This window comes from Balaenoptera borealis, assembly GCF_965194805.1.
Source record: "Balaenoptera borealis genome assembly, chromosome: 11".
NCBI lineage: Eukaryota > Metazoa > Chordata > Mammalia > Artiodactyla > Balaenopteridae > Balaenoptera > Balaenoptera borealis.
In genome coordinates, this window is record NC_138868.1 from 72,589,779 (window position 1) to 72,607,859 (window position 18,081).

Consider the following 18,081-nt stretch of genomic DNA (forward strand, 5'->3'; position numbering starts at 1 on the left):
TTTCACTCTAAGAATGTGTGTTCCAATTTTGGAACACTTGAAGGCATTATCTCTTGAAAATTGCCTCCACCTTCTACCTGTTTTTTGTATTTCCTATTTCTGGAACTTCTACCAAATGTGTGGTGAGGCGTCTCATTTTACACTCCACGTGTAGCTCTTTGTACTGCATTCTAAATCTACTGATTTCCTAAAGTCTGCTTTCTGATTTATTAATCCTCTCTTTGTCTGTTTTTAGTCTACAGTTAACAAATCGATTGAGGTATTTATTTCAATGATTCTATTTTTCATTTTCAGGATTTATATTTGGTTCTCTTTTTTTTTTTTTTAATTTTATTTATTTATTTATTTATTTATGGCTGTGTTGTGTCTTCGTTTCTGTGCAAGGGCTTTCTCTAGTTGCGGCAAGTGGGGGCCACTCTTCATCGCGATGCGCAGGCCTCTCACTGTCGCGGCCTCTCTTGTTGCGGAGCACAGGCTCCAGACGCGCAGGCTCAGTAATTGTGGCTCACGGGCCTAGTTGCTCCGCGGCATGTGGGATCTTCCCAGACCAGGGCTCGAACCCGTGTCCCCTGCATTGGCAGGCGGATTCTCAACCACTGCGCCACCAGGGAAGCCCCTGGTTCTCTTTTAAACCCATCAATTCTCTTCCACATTTGGGGAAAATAGCTTAGATACAGTACTCACTTTACACTAAAATATAATCTAGATGGATGCACAGCACTATAGGAAAGGACATAAAAACCAAAAAAAGGTCATATTTGTCAAATATCTAGACAGGCATAGATTTTCTAGGTTTCAAATCACACTCTGCTTTCATAACATTAAAAGAAAACAGTGATCATTTGAATATATAAACTTAAAATTTCTGAAGCTGAAAAGACAACATAAACAAAATTTAAAAGCACATGGTAAATTAGGGACATAGCTACCAAAGTATGACAATGTATTAATATCTTTAAAATACAAAAGCCTTATAGAAGTCAAGAAAAACACAAACAAAAAATACAAATGGCAAGAAGGACGTGCTCTCACTCCCTCTTGCGAGAACACTGGAATCACAACTAACTGCTGACCAATCATCAACAGGAAGACACTGGAACTTACCAAAAAAGATACCCCAGATACAAAGACAAAGGAGAAGCCACAATGAGACAGTAGGAGAGGCACAATCACAATAAAATCAAATCCCATAACTGCTGGGTGGGTGATTCACAAACTGAGAACACATATACCACAGAATTCCACCCACTGCAGTGAAGGTTCTGAGCCCCACGTCAGGCTTCCCAACCTGGGGGTCTGGCAATGGGAGGAGGAATTCCTAGAGAATCATACTTTGAAGGCTAGTGGGATTTGATTGCAAGACTTCGACAGGACTAGGGGAAACAGACTCCGCTCTTGGAGGGCACACACAAAGTAGGGTGTGCATCGGGACAGAGGGGAAGGAGCAGTGACCCCACAGGAGACTGAACCAGACCTACCTACTGGTGTTGGAGGGTCTCCTGCAGAGACGGGGAGTGGCTCTGTCTCACCATGAGGACAGGGACACTGGTGGTGGAAGTTCTGGGAAGTACTCCTTGGTCTGAGCCCTCCCAGAGTCCGCCATTAGCCTTACCAAAGAGCCCAGGAAGTTTCCAGTGTTGGGTTGCCTCAGGCCAAACAACCAACAGGGAGGGAACCCAGCCCCACCCATCAGCAGTCAAGTGAATTAAAGTTTTACTGAGCTCTGCCCACCAGAGCAACAGCCTGCTCTACCCACCACCAGTCCCTCCCATCAGGAAACGTGTAGAAGCCTCTTAGAAAGCCTCATCCACCAGAGGACAGACAGCAGAAGCAACAAGAACTACAGTCCTGCAGTTTCCAATCCTGTGGAACAAAAACCACATTCACAGAAAGATAGACAAGACGAAAAGGCAGAGAGCTATGTACCAGATAAAGGAACAAGATAAAACCCCAGAAAACAGCTAAATGAAGTGGAGATAGGCAACCTTCCAGAAAAAGAATTCAGAATAATGATAGTGAAGACGATCCACGACCTCGGAAAAAGAATGGAGGCAAAGATCGAGAAGATGCAAGAAATGTTTAACAAGGACCTAGAAGAATTAAAGAACAAACAAACAGAGATGAACAATACAATAACTGAAATGAAAACTACACTAGAAGGAATCAATAGCAGAATAACTGAGGCAGAAGAACAGATAAGTGACCTGGAAGACAGAATGGTGGAATTCTCTGCCATAGAACAGAAAAAAGAAAAAAGAATGAAAAGAAATGAAGACAGCCTAAGAGACCTCTGGGACAACATGAAATACAACAACATTCACATTATAGGGGTCCCAGAAGGAGAAGAGAGAGAGAAAGACCCGAGATAATATTTGAAGAGATTATAGTCGAAAACTTCCTTAACATGGGAAAGGAAATAGCCACCCAAGTCCAGGAATTGCAGAGAGTCCCATACAGGGTAAACCCAAGGAGAAACATGCCAAGACACATAATAATCAAATTGGCAAAAATTAAAGACAAAGAAAAATTATTGAAAGCAGCAAGGGAAAAACGACAAATAACATATGAGGGAACTCCCATAAGGTTACCAGCTCATTTCTCAGCAGAAACTCTACAAACCAGAAGGGAGTGGCATGATATACTTAAAGTGGTGAAAGGGAAGAACCTACAACCAATATTACTCTACCTGGCAAGGATCTCATTCAGATTTGATGGAGAAATCAAAAGCTTTACAGACAAGTAAAAGCTAGGGAATTCAGCACCACCAAACCAGCACTACAACAAATGCTAAAGGAACTTCTCTAAGTAGGAAACACAAGAGAAGAAAAGGACCTACAAAAACAAACCCAAAACAATTAAGAAAACGGACATAGGAACATACATATTGATAATTACTTTAAACTTGAATGGATTAAATGATCCAACCAAAAGACACAGGCTTGCTGAATGGATACAAAAACAAGACCCATATATATGCTGTCTACCAGAGACCCACTTCAGACCTAGGGACACATACCGACTGAAAGTGAGGGGATGGAAAAAGATATTCCATGCAAATGGAAATCAAAAGAAAGCTGAAGTAGCAATACTCATATCAGATAAAATAGACTTTAAAATAAAGAATCTTACAAAAGACAAGGAAGGACACTATATAATGATCAAGTGATCAATCCAAGAAGATATAACAATTATAAATATATATGCACCCAACATAGGAGCACCTCAATACATAAGGCAACTGCTAACAGCTATAAAAGAGGAAATCGACAGTAACACAATAATGGTAGGGGACTTTACCACCTCACTTATACCAATGGACAGATCTTCCAAACAGAAAATTAATAAGGAAACTCAAGCTTAAAATGACACAATAGACCAGATACATTTAATTGATATTTATAGGACATTCCATCCAAAAACAGCAGACTACACTTTCTTCTCATGTGCACACGGAACATTCTCCAGGATAGATCATATCTTGGGTCACAAATCAAGCCTCAGTAAATTTAAGAAAATTGAAATCATATCAAGCATCTTTTCTGACCACAGTGCTATGAGATTACAAATCAATTGCAGGGAACAAAACGTAAAAAACACAAACACATGGAGGCTAAACAATACGTTACTAAATAACCAAGAGATCACTGAAGAAATCAAAGAGGAAATAAAAAAAAACTTAGAGAAAAATGACAGTGAAAACAAGATGATCCTAAACCTATGGGATTCAGCAAAAGCAGTTCTAAGAGGGAAGTTTAGAGCTATACAAGCCTACCTCAAGAAACAAGAAAAATCTCAAATAAACAATCTAACCTTAAACCTAAAGGAACTAGAGAAAGAAGAACAAACAAAACCCAAAGTCAGCAGAAGGAAAGAAATCATAAAGATCAGAGCAGAAATAAATGAAATAGAAAGAAAGAAAACAATAACAAAGATCAATAAAACTGAAAGCTGGTTCTTTGAGAAGATAAACAAAATTGATAAACCATTAGCCAGACTCATCAAGAAAAAGAGGGAGAGGACTCAAATCAATAAAATTCGAAATGGAAAAGGAGAAGTTACAACAGACACCACAGAAATACAAAACATCCTAAGAGACTACTACAAACTACTCTATGCCAATAAAATGGACAACCTGGAAGAAATGGACAAATTCTTAGAAAGGTATAACCTTCCGAGACTGAACCAGGAAGAAATAGAAAATATGAACAGACCAATCACAAGTAATGAAATTGAAACTGTGATTAAAAATCTTCCAACAAACAAAAGTCCAGGACCAGGTGGCGTCACAGGTGAATTCTATAGAACATTTAGAGAAGAGCTAACACCCATCCTTCTCAAACTCTTCCAAAAATTAAGGAGGAAGGAACACTCTCAAACTCATTCTGAGGCCACCATCACCCTGATACCAAAACCAAAGATACTACAAAAAAAGAAAGTTACAGACCAATATCACTGATAAATATAGATGCAAAAATCCTCAATAAAATACTAGCAGACAGAATCCAACAACACATTAAAAGGATCATACACCATGATCAAGTGGGATTTATCCCACGGATGCAAGGATTCTTCAATATATGCAAATCAATCAATGTGATATACCATATTAACAAATTAAAGAAGAAAAACCATATGATCAACTCAATAGATGCAGAAAAAGCTTTTGACAAAATTCAACACCCATTTATGATAAAAACTATCTAGAAAGTGGGCATACAGGGAACCTACCTCAACATAATAAAGGTCATATATGACAAACCCACAGCAAACATCATTCACAACGGTGAAAAACTGAAAGCATTTCCTCAAAGATCAGGAACAAGACAAGGATGTCCACTCTCACCACTAGTATTCAACATAGTTTTGGAAGTCCTAGCCATGGCAATCAGAGAAGCAAAAGAAATAAAAAGAATACAAATTGGAAAAGAAGAAGTAAAACTGTCACTGTTTGCAGATGACATGATAGCATACATAGAGAATCCTAAAGATGCCACCAGAAAACTATTAGAGCTATCAATGAATTTGGTAAAGTTGCAGGATACAAAATTAATGCACAGAAATCTCTTGCATTCCTATATACTAATGATGAAAAATCTGAAAGAGAAATTAAGGAAACACTCCCATTTACCATTGCAACAAAAAGAATAAAATACCTAGGAATAAACCTACCTAGGGAGACAAAAGGCCTGTGTGCAGAAAACTATAAGACACTGATGAAAGAAACTAAAGATGATACCAACAGATGGAGAGATTATACCATGTTCTTGGATTGGAAGAATCAATATTGTGAAAATGACTATACTACCCAAAGCAATCTACAGATTCAGTGCAATCCCTACCAAATTACCAATGGCATTTTTTACTGAACTAGAACAAAAAAATTTTTAAATTTGTATGGAGACAAAAAAGACCCCGAATAGCCAAAGCAGTCTTGAGGGAAAAAAACGGAGCTGGAGGAATCAGACTCCCTGACTTCAGACTATACTACAAAGCTACAGTAATCAAGACAATTTGGTACTGGCACAAAAACAGAAATACAGATCAATGGAACAATATAGAAAGCCCAGAGATAAACCCACGCACCTATGGTCAACTAATCTATGACAAAGGAGGCAAGGATATACAATGGAGAGAAGACAGTCTCTTCAATAAGTGGTGCTGGGAAAACTGGACAGCTACATGTAAAAGAATGAAATTAGAACACTCCCTAACACCATACACAGAAATAAACTCAAAATGGATTACAGACCTAAATGTAAGACCGGACACTATAAAACTCTTAGAGGAAAACATGGGAAGAACACTCTTTGACATAAATCACAGCAAGATCTTTTTTGATCCACCTCCTAGAGTAATGGAAATAAAAACAAAAATAAACAAATGGGACCTAATGAAACTTCAAAGCTTTTGCACAACAAAGGAAACCATAAACAAGACGAAAAGACAACCTTCAGACTGGGAGAAAATATTTGCAAACAAATCAATGGACAAAGCATTAATCTCCAAAATATATAAACAGCTCATGCAGCTCAATATTAAGAAAACAAACAACCCAATCCAAAAATGGGCAGAAGACCTAAATAGACATTTCTCCAAAGAAGACATAGAGATGGCCAAGAAGCACATGAAAAGCTGCTCAACAGCACTAATTATTAGAGAAATGCAAATCAAAACTACAATGAGGTATCACCTCACACCAGTTAGAATGGGCATCATCAGAAAATCTACAAACAACAAATGCTGGAGAGGGTGTGGAGAAAATGGAACCCTCTTGCAGTGTTGGTGGGAATGTATATTGATACAGCCACTATGGAGAACAGTACGGAGTTTCCTTAAAAAACTAAAAATAGAATTACCATATGACCCACAATCCCACTACTGGGCATATACCTAGAGAAAACCATAGTTCAAAAAGACACATGCACCCCAATGTTCACTGCAGCACCATTTATAATAGGCAGGTCATGGAAACAACCTAAATGCCCTTCGACAGACGAATGGATAAAGAAGAGGTGGTACATATATACAATGGAATATTACTCAGCCATAAAAAGAAACGAAATTGGGTCGTTTGTAGAGACGTGGATGGATCTAGAGACTGTCATACAGAGTGAAGTAAGTCAGAAAGAGAAAAACAAATATCGTATATTAACACTTATATGTGGAACCTAGAAAAATGGTACAGATGAATTGGTTTGCAGGGCAGAAATAGAGACACAGATGTGCAGAACAAACGAATGGACACAAAGAAGGGAAAGCAGCGGGGGGGCGGTGGTGGTGGTGTGATGAATTGGGAGATTGGGATTGACATGTATACACTGATGTGCATAAAACTGATGACTAATAAGAACCTGCTGTATAAAAAAATAAATAAAATAAAATTCAAAAAAAAAATATATAAACATTTTCAAATTGTTTTCCTTTACCAGTAATCAAATATATATAAATAAAAACAAACTATCTGACATATGCCATATTAACAAAGTATTTTGCTTCTAATGAGAATATACAAAACTTGTTAGCTGTGAGAGCCTAAGATATGACATCTTGGGAAAAAAATTTGCAATATATACCAAGCACCTTAAAGGTGTTCTAACTTTTTGACTTACTAATTTCACTTTTAAGAATCTAACCCAAGGAACCAACCCAAAATACTGTGAAGAAAAATTATTCCATCTTTTTATAGCAAGGAAAAATGCGAAACAACCTAGAGCTACAATAAAGAGCGAAATATACAGTGGAATGGAGGAAGGATGGGTTGGGAGTTTGGGGTTAGCAGATGCAAAGTATTATGTGTAGAATGGATAAACAACAAGGTCCTAGTGTACAGCACAGGGAACTATATTCAATATCCTGAAAAAGAATACATATTTTTATATATATATAAAAATCACTTTGCTGTACAGCAGAAATTAACATTGTAAATCAACTATATTTCAAGAAAATAAATTTTTAAAAAGAGGGGAAATTGTTACATCTGTACAATAAAATATTATTCAATCATTAAAACTTATGCTTACCAAATTTTTAACAAAATACAAAAAACATGTTATAATCATATGTGAAAAATTAAGTATATAAAACTTTATGTAGGGTATAGCTAAAGGACTAGATGAAAAGTATATATCAGAGTGTTGACAGTATGTACTTCTGGGTAGTAGGTGTATTGGTGACTTTTTTCCACCTCATTATATGTTTTTGTACCTCCCAAATATTCCATAATGAAAGTCTATTATTTTTATAAATTTAAAATTAATTAAGGATTTTTTTAAACTTTCTCAATAAATTGGAAGGAACTGGATTCCATCTTAAATTCTTCAGTCATCCTCACCCTCTCCCCCTTCAAAACAAGTCCTTTCCTCATCTTTCCCATCAGGACTGTTGGATTATCTTGGCCAGGGGGTAATGGGTCAAGTTGAAAGTGAAAAGTACAAATTAATCTGAGCAACAAAACTCAGGCATTTGACAGCACTTCTCAAAAGCAGGCATTTCATGTCTGAGATGTTGAAGTGTGTTAGGAAGATTTAAGAGTAAACTGTCCTATGGGAAGTTGCTAACTTGAAATCCAATATTTAAAAAATATGACATCTCAAGATAAATAGTTTTCTTTTAAATTTCAGGTTGTGGTCAATGGGGATTCCTAAGACTAAGAATCAGCTCATTTTTATTAAAAACTTAAAAATGACTTAGTGGTTAAGGAAGTTGTGTCAGTTTGAGTCCCTCAAGAAACAGACACCAAGGCAGAATTAGACTTTTCAGAGATTTATTGAGAGAAAAGCCTGTGAAGGATGAAAGTGAGAGGGAGTAGTTAAGTAGGGAGAGCAGACCAAGATGCCAGTCTGACATCCATGAAAGGCGAGGGGGAAGGGAAATGGGTTGGTAGGAAGAGCCCCAGACTACAGGGCAGTTCTGAGAAAGCCTTGGTCAAGTCAAAGAGGACTGCCCAATAGTAGAGTCCCATGTTGGGCAGAAATGGCCCAAATCTAGCACCTCTGCTGGGCCCAGTCAGTGGCAAGGAGCAGCCTGGGGTAAGCCTGCTCTCAACATCACCACTGCAGTGGACCCTGAGCGTAGCAGCTGGAGGCCGTCAGCCAGCTGCAGGAGGTGTGATTAGTGCCCTTCACGGCTGCCATGGAAATGTATTTAAAGTATGCTCTCTTCCAGAGCCTGCTTTCCAACCCCAAATAAAAGCAAAACCAAAAAACCCACTCCCTAAAACAGCAACTGGTAGACTGCTTATATCTAGAGAAAACATTACGCTCTCCTTTAAGCAGGATTGTAGAAGAATTCAGAAGCTAGCATAGTGCCTGGCACGTTACATGGACCTGTGAGTATCTGCTGACTAAATGATGTCACTTCATGTCTCATGAAGTACAATCACATGGCACTCTTGACTAAACCCAGAGACCGTAGACTGGACATTTCTACACATTTCTACAATGTGAACATTGTTAGGTGTCTTTACAGGTAGATACATTGAGGCTCAGAGACGTTAAGTCACTTGCCCAAGGTCAAACAGCTGGTAAGTGGTGGTTCTGGGATTCAAACCCAGTGCTGCCCTAGACCAGTAGTCCTCAACCCTGGCTAACCATCAGGATCACCTGATGATCAGACTTCACCTCAGACCAATAAAATCATTATTTCTGGAGGTGGGCCCAGGTGCCAATGTTCTTCAGCAAAGCTTTTAAATATAGGAAGTTCTAATGTTTCCAAGGTTGAGTGCTACTGGTCTACTCCAACCCCTTCTCATATTGCAAATTGGGTAACAGTCTCATAGAGGCGAAGTTATCACATCCCAATCACATCCCAAAGCTAAAAGAGTTGGAACCAGAGCTCAAATGAAGAGTTTCCTAATCTATGCTGCCCTCTGGCAGCTCACCTGGGGTTGGCTATTCTTCCACAATCTGTTGTACCACACGGACCAGGCAAAGGCAGAGGGCTCGGCCTATACGACAGTCCTTGTGTGCCCCCTGGTGGGTTAAAATGGTAAAGAGCCACTACCTTGAACAGTACTTAATAGGTAATAGGATGAAGAACTCTACAGGCCTGTGGCTTGTCTCATCAACGTGCCGCATGTAGGTTTATACAAGCCGGCTGTTAGCTGGTGGCACTTTACATCATCCTTGTACTTGGAAGGAAGAAAACCACATCATCAACACAAAAACACAACCACTCTGGATTTATACAGTGCCTTGCCTCTAAGACTTGCTATTCAAGGCCAACTTTAAAGCATATAAGGCACTCTCTCATCTAAGAACTCTGGGAGAAATTTTTTTTTTAATCCTTTATTAAGGCAGTAGAGTCTTGTGGTTCACCTCTCAGGCTTTGGAGTCAAACACACCTGAGGACAAGTTCTAGCTCCACAATTAATTATTAATTTTATAAACTTTGGTTAGCCACATGGCTCAGTTTTACCACCTGTAAAATGGTCATTATAATGCCTAATTCATATAGTTGTCGTGAAGAGTAAATGTGTATGTAAAGGGCTTGGCACTGTGCCTGCAACGTATTAACCCCCCCTCCACTCTTACCCCCCACAAAAGGTTATTGTTACTATTACTGGAGTGGACCCATGGTGGGTGCATTTTTGCCCAGCCTGGACAAAACTCTCAAATAGGAAAAGACTGTGCTCTCTTAAATGATCTCTGTATTGGTGTCTGCTTCCCCTCATCCCTCAGAGAGAACCTTTTGCTCTCTGCTCCCCGCTTCACCGCAGCCTTTCACACACCCTCTCCCCTGAGAGAAGAATCTGGAACTCTGAACTTTCCTGCATCGAAATATTCTCATCCCTGGGACAGTCTCATGTGAAAGGGATAGAAGATGAGGAGAAACCAGCAAAAGAAACTGAGAATGAGTGATGGATGCAACAGGAGAGAAACCAGGAGAGTGTTATCCTAGAGGCCACGTGGAGTGTCTCAAGATGGAGGAAATGACCAACTGGGTCGAATGCTGTGACAGGTCAGGGAAGATGAGAACTGAGAATTGACCTCGGATTTAATAAAACGGAGGTCACTGGCCACCTTGACAAAAGCAATTTTGCTCTCGTGGTTGTGGTGAAATTCTGAGTGGAGTACGGAATTGGGTACATTTTTCTGTAAAGAGGAGCAAAGAAATGGGGTGGGAGCTGGAGGGCAAATGTTTCTGTTTTAATATGGAAGCAATAAGAGTATATTTACAATGCTGATGGGAATAATCCAGTGTGAGAGGGAAATTGATAATGCAGAAGGGAGACGGAAGGATTGCTAAAGCAGTGTTCTTGATAGAGCAGAGGCAACGGGATTTAGTACACCAGTGGAGGGCCTTCCACAGGAGCGCAGACACAGTTTATTTATGATAATGAGGCGAGGGGCAGGGTCTATGCATAGAGATGCCCTTAGGTGGGTAGATGGGATGATAGCCTGTGCAAGTTCTCTCCTGATGGCGTCTGTCTTTTCTGTGCGGTAGGAAGCAAGGTCATCAATGAGAGCAGTTGCTACTAAGTGAAATAAAATCCCCTAAGAGAACAAGTGAAATCTGAAAAAGAATATATATATATATATACACATATATATATATATCACTGAATCACTTTACTGTACACTTGAAACTAACACAACATTGTAAATTAACTATACTTCAATTTTCAAAAAGAGAGAATAAGTGAAATATTCATTTTTAGAAATATAACTCAAAGAGTGATGGTGAAGTGGTCTACTGGGTAAGAGTCTTTGCTGAAAACCCTTAAATAATGAAATTCACATGAAATGCCAACTGAAATTTGGATAACAATAAACACACATGTGATGCTCTGAGTGTTCTTTATTTTCTAACAACTATTTAAACCACACAACAAAAAACGCTCTGTAACATAATTTAAGAAAACTTCTGCAAATTTTAGTGTAGAAAGTAGACCCCCCTACCATCAAAGCATCATGCAAACACTTATTTTCTTAGAAGCTATTTAGCTTTGTGGTATTACTTCCAGGTGATGGTACATTTTAATTCCATACACCACAATGAGCATTCACTCCAAGCACATAACTCTTTAAAATAAAACAACATACATTTCTTTTGAACCATTTCAGATTCAGTTGTTTGGGTTTCTTTTTTTTCCCCATAAATTAAAACTAAACTCAAAAAAACCCCAAAAAACAAAAAAAACTAAACTCAATCTCCTTCCCCCAGTCATAGCCTCGAGCTCATGGCAGATTTGTACGAAGTACACCAACGACTCCTCAGAATCCTCCGCTAGGGACGCCCGTGGTTCATGTCATCACAGGTAGAAGAGAGAATTGGCTAATTCCAAACTTGGTTCTTTATGAATGCTTTGTGCCACCAGAAAGGTCAGCTTGTGTGCATACTGACACGGGGCTGGAACACTGATTAGGCCCTAAGGAGGAAAAAGTATTGGTAATGATTAAGAGGATAACTTCCTCTTCAAAGTGATATTATTTTCCCGAGTTTTTTCATCCACTAGTTTTATACACGATAGAATGTAAGTCAATTAGAACCAAACTCAATCAACAAAGGGCACCCTCGCTCCTGGGAACTTAAATTCACTGAGCAAGATGGGAGAGCAGAGAGGGCCAGTCTGGCTTCCCGGTGCTGGGACCTGCAAGCCACATGCTTAGGGCTGATCTAAGTTTCCTACGACTTGATGTTCCAAGGGGCTCAGAGCAAATCTTGGCTTTGGACTTGGTGAGCAGCTCTGGGCCTAACGTATAGGAATACAGAACAGAGCCAAGCCTGTTACTTTCCCACCAGACACAACATCTGAGTTGTCTTCAATTGCCTCATCTGTAACTTGGAAATAACAATACCCTGATTTCCTCCCAGGCTGGCGTAAGAACATGTATATAATAAAGTCTTCTAGAAATTATCAATGCTAATGCATTATAAGAGTTACTGCTATTTTATGCCTATGATAGAGTGGGTTTCATCCACTGTGGACTTAAGAAGTCATTCACTCATCCATTCATCCCTCCTTTGTGGAAAATCAGGCATTGTGCCAGGGGTTGGGACACAAAGGTGAATCGGGTGACAATTCCCTGGTAGGCACCTTGAGTACCACTCTGTACCTAAATAAACAGCTGTCACTCACTGGCCAGTTGTAGTAGAGGTGGCACAGCTTGAATGTGAGTCTCTGCATGTGGTCGGGCTTCAGGCCGTTGTCATCATAAATGACATTATAGTAGGTGGGACTAATGGTTCCCCGACAGGTGACCCGGCTGATCAAGTAAAAGTCATACCTGAGGGGAAAAGACGGACTGTGAGAAAGAAGGCTCGCAGAACAGGACCAAACCTGACCACACACAGTCAAAGCTTTGTTAAAAACGGATTTTCTAACAGACTTGCCATTCAGGCCGCGTTGCTCCTGAATCCACGATGGTGCCAGGTGGTGGGTTCTGCAGAGTTCGGCCTGTTTCCGTCAAGAATCGTGGCAGGCACTTCTTCCTGACCACGATCACTGACAGTTTGGGGCTTGGAATAAGAGAAGCAAAATAAAAATAAATAAATAAATAAATAAATAAATAATCTGGAGAGAGTTAAACCAAGCCATGCAACTTTCTATTTATTTATTTTTTTTTTTTTGGTAATTTTAAAATGAAATAAATTAATTGATCAGCGAAACATTGCAAAACAAAGAAAAGAAAAATTACCCCCAACCTCCCCTCCCCCAGAGACACAAACAATTTTTTAAATCAAGGACTGTCTTCATTTGTTGCAAAAGCGTGGTATGCTCAGTCATTTGACCAACTTATATCACTGAAGGGGGGCAGGGAACAATGGTTCACAGGACAATGAACTACAATCAGCACTTCTAAAGAAAGATTTTCCAGAATTATCCGTGGAGACAAGATTCTCTTCCCATTAGCAATCATCTATTTTCACCTTCACTCTTCTCAATTTCTGAATAGCAAAGGAAGAACCAGAAGTTCCTCTTATTCCTCAAATCAACGCTTCTGAATCCTGCAAAACACGCACCTGGGAGGATCGATGGATGGTCCACATACACATATGGGCCAAATGCTAAATGACCAAGTGTTAAGTCAGTATTTGGTAAAATCCAAATCCAAATATTCACCCATCATGGAAGAAACCTCTAGGATGCAAGGGTCACTGAAATTTCACTTTTGTTTTAATTATTTTAAAAATATATTATTTTCAATCTTGAAACTTTTTAAAAGTTGATGTTATAGTGCAGAACTAACTCCTTAACACCGTCAGCTGCTAAATTTACTCCTGCGATCCCCAAATTGCATGGGGGTGATTCTTAACAAAATCTAACTAACCCAAGGTCAGCGGGGAATGAGAAATTTTGGCTCTGATATTTTGGATACAGCTAAAGGTGGTTCTGCCTCCAAACTACGACGCTCTCCCTCCTTTCTGATGGTCACTAATGAGGTCAAGGCTCAGCTCCTTTGGGGCTCGTGGCTGCGACACTTTGGTTGACGGTGGTGATGACGGTGTAACCCTACAGACCAAGCTCTATGCACAGTGGAATAAGATGTTTTCTGAGGATCTTAAGAAGCCAACTTAAGATCGTCATCCTCCTCCATTTTCTAGTTCTAACATTTTTCTTGCACTTACCACTTGATACAGTCATGGAGGAAAATATACCAAGACATTGAACCTAGAAATGTGACAGTAGAGCAAGGTACTTGGTGTTTAGCATGATCTGATTTTCATATGCAGCCCAGTTTTCACAGCACACACACCATTCTCAGCACCTTCTGCAGACCTGAGCTGCACATCAGTGCCTGCATGTCAGAGGCTTTTGCCCTGTGTGTTGATTTAGGCCTCAAATTTGAAACCACGGCTTGTTTTTTTCCCTAGCATGTTAATACGTATGAAGCATCTTCAGCTGCCAGCAGCCCTGCAGGCTTCCTGCTGAATCTCAGTGTCAGGCGCTGTGGAGGATTCCTGCCTTCTTCTGGTGCCCCAACCCAGGGCCCCCAAAAGCTCACACCACCCAGACTATTTACATAATACCACCCCAACTACCCTCCAATCTAGGGTTGGTTGTACTCGCGTAATGCAGAAACGGAGCGAAACTTAACTGCATGGAAAAAAAAAGAGATGCTGGCATATAGTAATTTTAATAGTTGTGATGAATGTGCTAGAACTGCAAGTGGGGAAAGGATACTAATTTGATACCTGGTATTTGAACTTGCTTCTGACACACTGCTCAGCAGCTGTGGAATTTCATATTCAATGAGTGTTTTTAGCTGACCATCCCCTACGCCGTCACGGTACACAATTATCCGTGCTGGCAAACCGTGGTTATGCTTGTACCATCTGTTCAGTGCCCCTGCAGGATTTGGTGTTAGTAAGAAAAGAATGACTTGCCTGATGCCAACAAAGAATAACATTCCCATATATTTCAACATTTAAATAGCTTGCTAGTTCAGACCATGATAAGATAGGGTAATACCTAATTTGGGTTGTATTTGCAATAATATAAAAATGGATACCTTTCCAGAACATTCCTGCAACTCTGCTATTTAAGGAATCATTATGGTTTTTATGGCATAATATATTCTCAAACTTAGCATATCTCTTTAGTAAAATTTTAATATTTAAGCAATAAATTAAAATTTAATTCATGCAATAGACATACAAATTTCCCAAACCCAAATTAATACTAATTTAGTTTCTTTAAATCTATAAATCCTCTCAATAAGGACAGACTGGATAATTTTATGTAAATTTCTTCTCTAATGAGCATAAATATGAAAACATAAGGAAAAGACTTGGCTGTTCCTCTAAAAGCATCTCTTCACATGGATTCACCCATCAGTCTCGCTGACAATATGAACTCTGAAAAATTTCCACTCGCTCTAAGAAATTGCCTAAAGAGCAGAGACCAGACAGTAACTCCTACCCAACACAAACTTTTCATAACTGCTACCAAGGTTTTGAAGTGAGGGGAAAGTAATATGATAAAATATTTCTTTTCATGCATATACGGCACCATTGTTTTAGGAGAGTTTATTGTCCAGGAAATTCATTTTAGTTTGATAGAAGATGACCATATATGTAAGTCCACTACCAAAATATGTCACCAAATTCACCTTTTTTGGAAACAAATATTTATGACTCCCCCCAAAGTTTATAGTTGGGACGATGCAAATCAGGGAGTGACTTGCACAGGTCACATTGCTAGGGAGTGGCCAAGCCAGATCCAGACCAGGGTTGGAAAGGGCATGGGAACCCCAGACCCCCTCTTTCTACTGCATCCCATCGTAAGGAGGGCACCCTCCCCACCTGCTGTCTTTCCCATCTTCTCCTGCCATGCCACACTTGATCTGTCAGCATTCCCATCCCAGCCCCAAAAGCTTCTCTCCTATTTCTAGACCCAACGCTGGTCTGTCATAATCCTTGCTCCTCCATGTTAGGTTTCTTTTGACCTTCAAACTGCTTGCAAGAGCCACCAGCAGCTACAAACTTTTCTTCCTCCTGGCTTTTAGTTTATCACACACAGACACAAATGTAAATTCTACAGAGCCTGTCTGTTAGCTTGAGTCAGGCCACAATTTCAGGGTCTCCAACTGGGTCAGTCAACTCAGGCAGGCTTGAGAAGTCTGTTTCCACCTGTCTGGTCTGCTAGAGGCTTATGAATTTTGGGTCTGAAAGAACAGTGCTTGGAGCCCACCCCCATTGTTACATTTTTAGTACCGGTCATGAAAACTTTTAAGCAATCTGCAACATCAGCCGACGTTCTCTGAAGGACACAGCGGGAGAACCATCTAAAGTAAGCAAAGAACAAAAGTGAAGTTCAATTTCAAAATTTCTATTCTAAGCATGCATTAGTATTAAGAAATAGACATAAGTAAATTAACGTTCATAATTTTATATACACTGTATGATCACAATTATATTAAAATGCTCTCCCTCACCGCCCCCCCCCCCAAATAAAATTTATTGATACGAGAAACTAAAGCACAGCGCTAGCATCAGACGTCTCTGGGTTCAAATCCTGGCTGGTATACTCACCAGCTATGTGACTTTGCTATGTGAACCTAAGCCTCAGTTTCCTCATTTGTGCCAAGGAAATTTATAAGATAGTAAGGTAGTTAGTACCTCATAGAGTTGTTGTAAAAATTAAACTAGATAATATATGTAAAGTACTTAGCACAGCGCTTGGTACATAATAAGCATTGATAAATAGAGGCCACTACATTATTATTATAGGGGAATTTATTAGTTTAGCAGATCTACTTTAAAAATATTCAAAGATTTCTCAAGCATAAACTTCATTTCTGTAGGTAAGTTTTTGGGAATTGAAATCTTAACATGATTAACTTATCTAGATTTCAGAAGCAAGTTCTCTTGCTAAAATTATTCATTAAAAGCACTTGGAAAATGAAGATCATGACTTAGTGGTATATATGTGTCCACATTATTCCAGTTCTCTCAATCTGTGCAATAATAATGATGCAATTAGAAATGCTGCTAACTAGCCGGAAGTTCCTTATGTGCTTGATTAAGGAAGTGACACACAGAACAGGGATCTCATACAACCTGAAGTCAGAGGCGCGCAGTTACAATGCTGCTTTTCCTGTTTCTCACAATCCCAAATATATACCTGATCACAATTTAGTGGAGTAAATCACATAGTTTAATTCTAGGAAGAAAACATGGTTCAAAACAGCCTCAAAACACATTGTTTAGTTACGAATATTGAAACACTTCTAAGAACTACAATTTAACATGTACTATGAGTCAATGTTTAATGTGTTATCCCTCATCCTTGCCTATGTTTTTAATAGCTGTGTAAACAACCACCACATCGAGTTTCTGCAAGCATTAAAAATAACAGTAATAACAGCAAGCATGTCTTGAGCATTTACCGTAATAGGTAAGTGGCAGATAAGGATATAAATCCAGGCAATCTGATTCTCAACTGCTTGACATCGTGTATGTAAACTTCCTAGTATGGAGCCCAATATAGTGCAGGTGTTCAGAAAACAAATGCACAAGAATTTCTACACGGCCATCATTTGGGGAATATGATTTGCATACGAGCAACAGCTTGTCCTAATGTATGTATAAAAATAGTTTTTTAATGAAGCTACATTTTACCCCAATATTATCCATCACATTTATATATGTAAGTATAATTTATGACCATAAGTGTCCATATTTTAAAAATGAGTGAAGAATACAAACTATTCCTTGCTGTAAAGTCTTTAGTTAAACCACAAGTAATAGTCTAAATAACTGAAGAATATGTTAGGGTAATTTTAAAAGTACCTGGTGATTCTGGGGTTAATACTGGCCACAAATCCAACCACCACCATTCCCTGGCTGAATGCATCTTTACAGACATCAATACCAACCACCATCAGGGACTTTAACTGTAAAATTAAAATTTTTCATGATTTAATGGAATGAGGTATTTTCTCACGCAATGATGTAATATGAAGTTTTCAAAAGACTGTCCCTAGTTATTGAATTATTTAAGTTAAGCTATGTGCCAGGGAAATCAAGGTCGAGATGAGGCAGATTATTAAACCAGAAACCAGAGAAACTTAAAAGATGGAGGGAATAATAAGAATCTGCTTCAAACAAACAAACAAACAAACAAAAAAGATGGAG

The 18,081-nt window shown here is 39.1% G+C and overlaps 1 protein-coding gene across 2 annotated transcripts in view; it reads right to left on the reverse strand.

Moving 5' to 3' along the window:
* Nucleotides 1-631: 631 nt before the first annotated feature.
* PIWIL4 (piwi like RNA-mediated gene silencing 4) overlaps nucleotides 632-18,081 on the reverse strand; it is a 128,102-nt gene continuing 110,652 nt past the window's right edge. For both annotated transcript variants that reach the window (XM_082340064.1, XM_082340063.1), the window contains exons 15-20: nucleotides 17,737-17,840; nucleotides 16,159-16,229; nucleotides 14,638-14,791; nucleotides 12,835-12,960; nucleotides 12,581-12,728; nucleotides 632-11,869 (exon numbers count right to left, since the gene is read on the reverse strand). In XM_082340064.1, coding sequence (XP_082196190.1) covers nucleotides 11,753-11,869; nucleotides 12,581-12,728; nucleotides 12,835-12,960; nucleotides 14,638-14,791; nucleotides 16,159-16,229; nucleotides 17,737-17,840 — 720 coding nt within the window. In that variant the 3' untranslated portion in view covers nucleotides 632-11,752. The remainder of the gene's footprint in view (nucleotides 11,870-12,580; nucleotides 12,729-12,834; nucleotides 12,961-14,637; nucleotides 14,792-16,158; nucleotides 16,230-17,736; nucleotides 17,841-18,081) is intronic.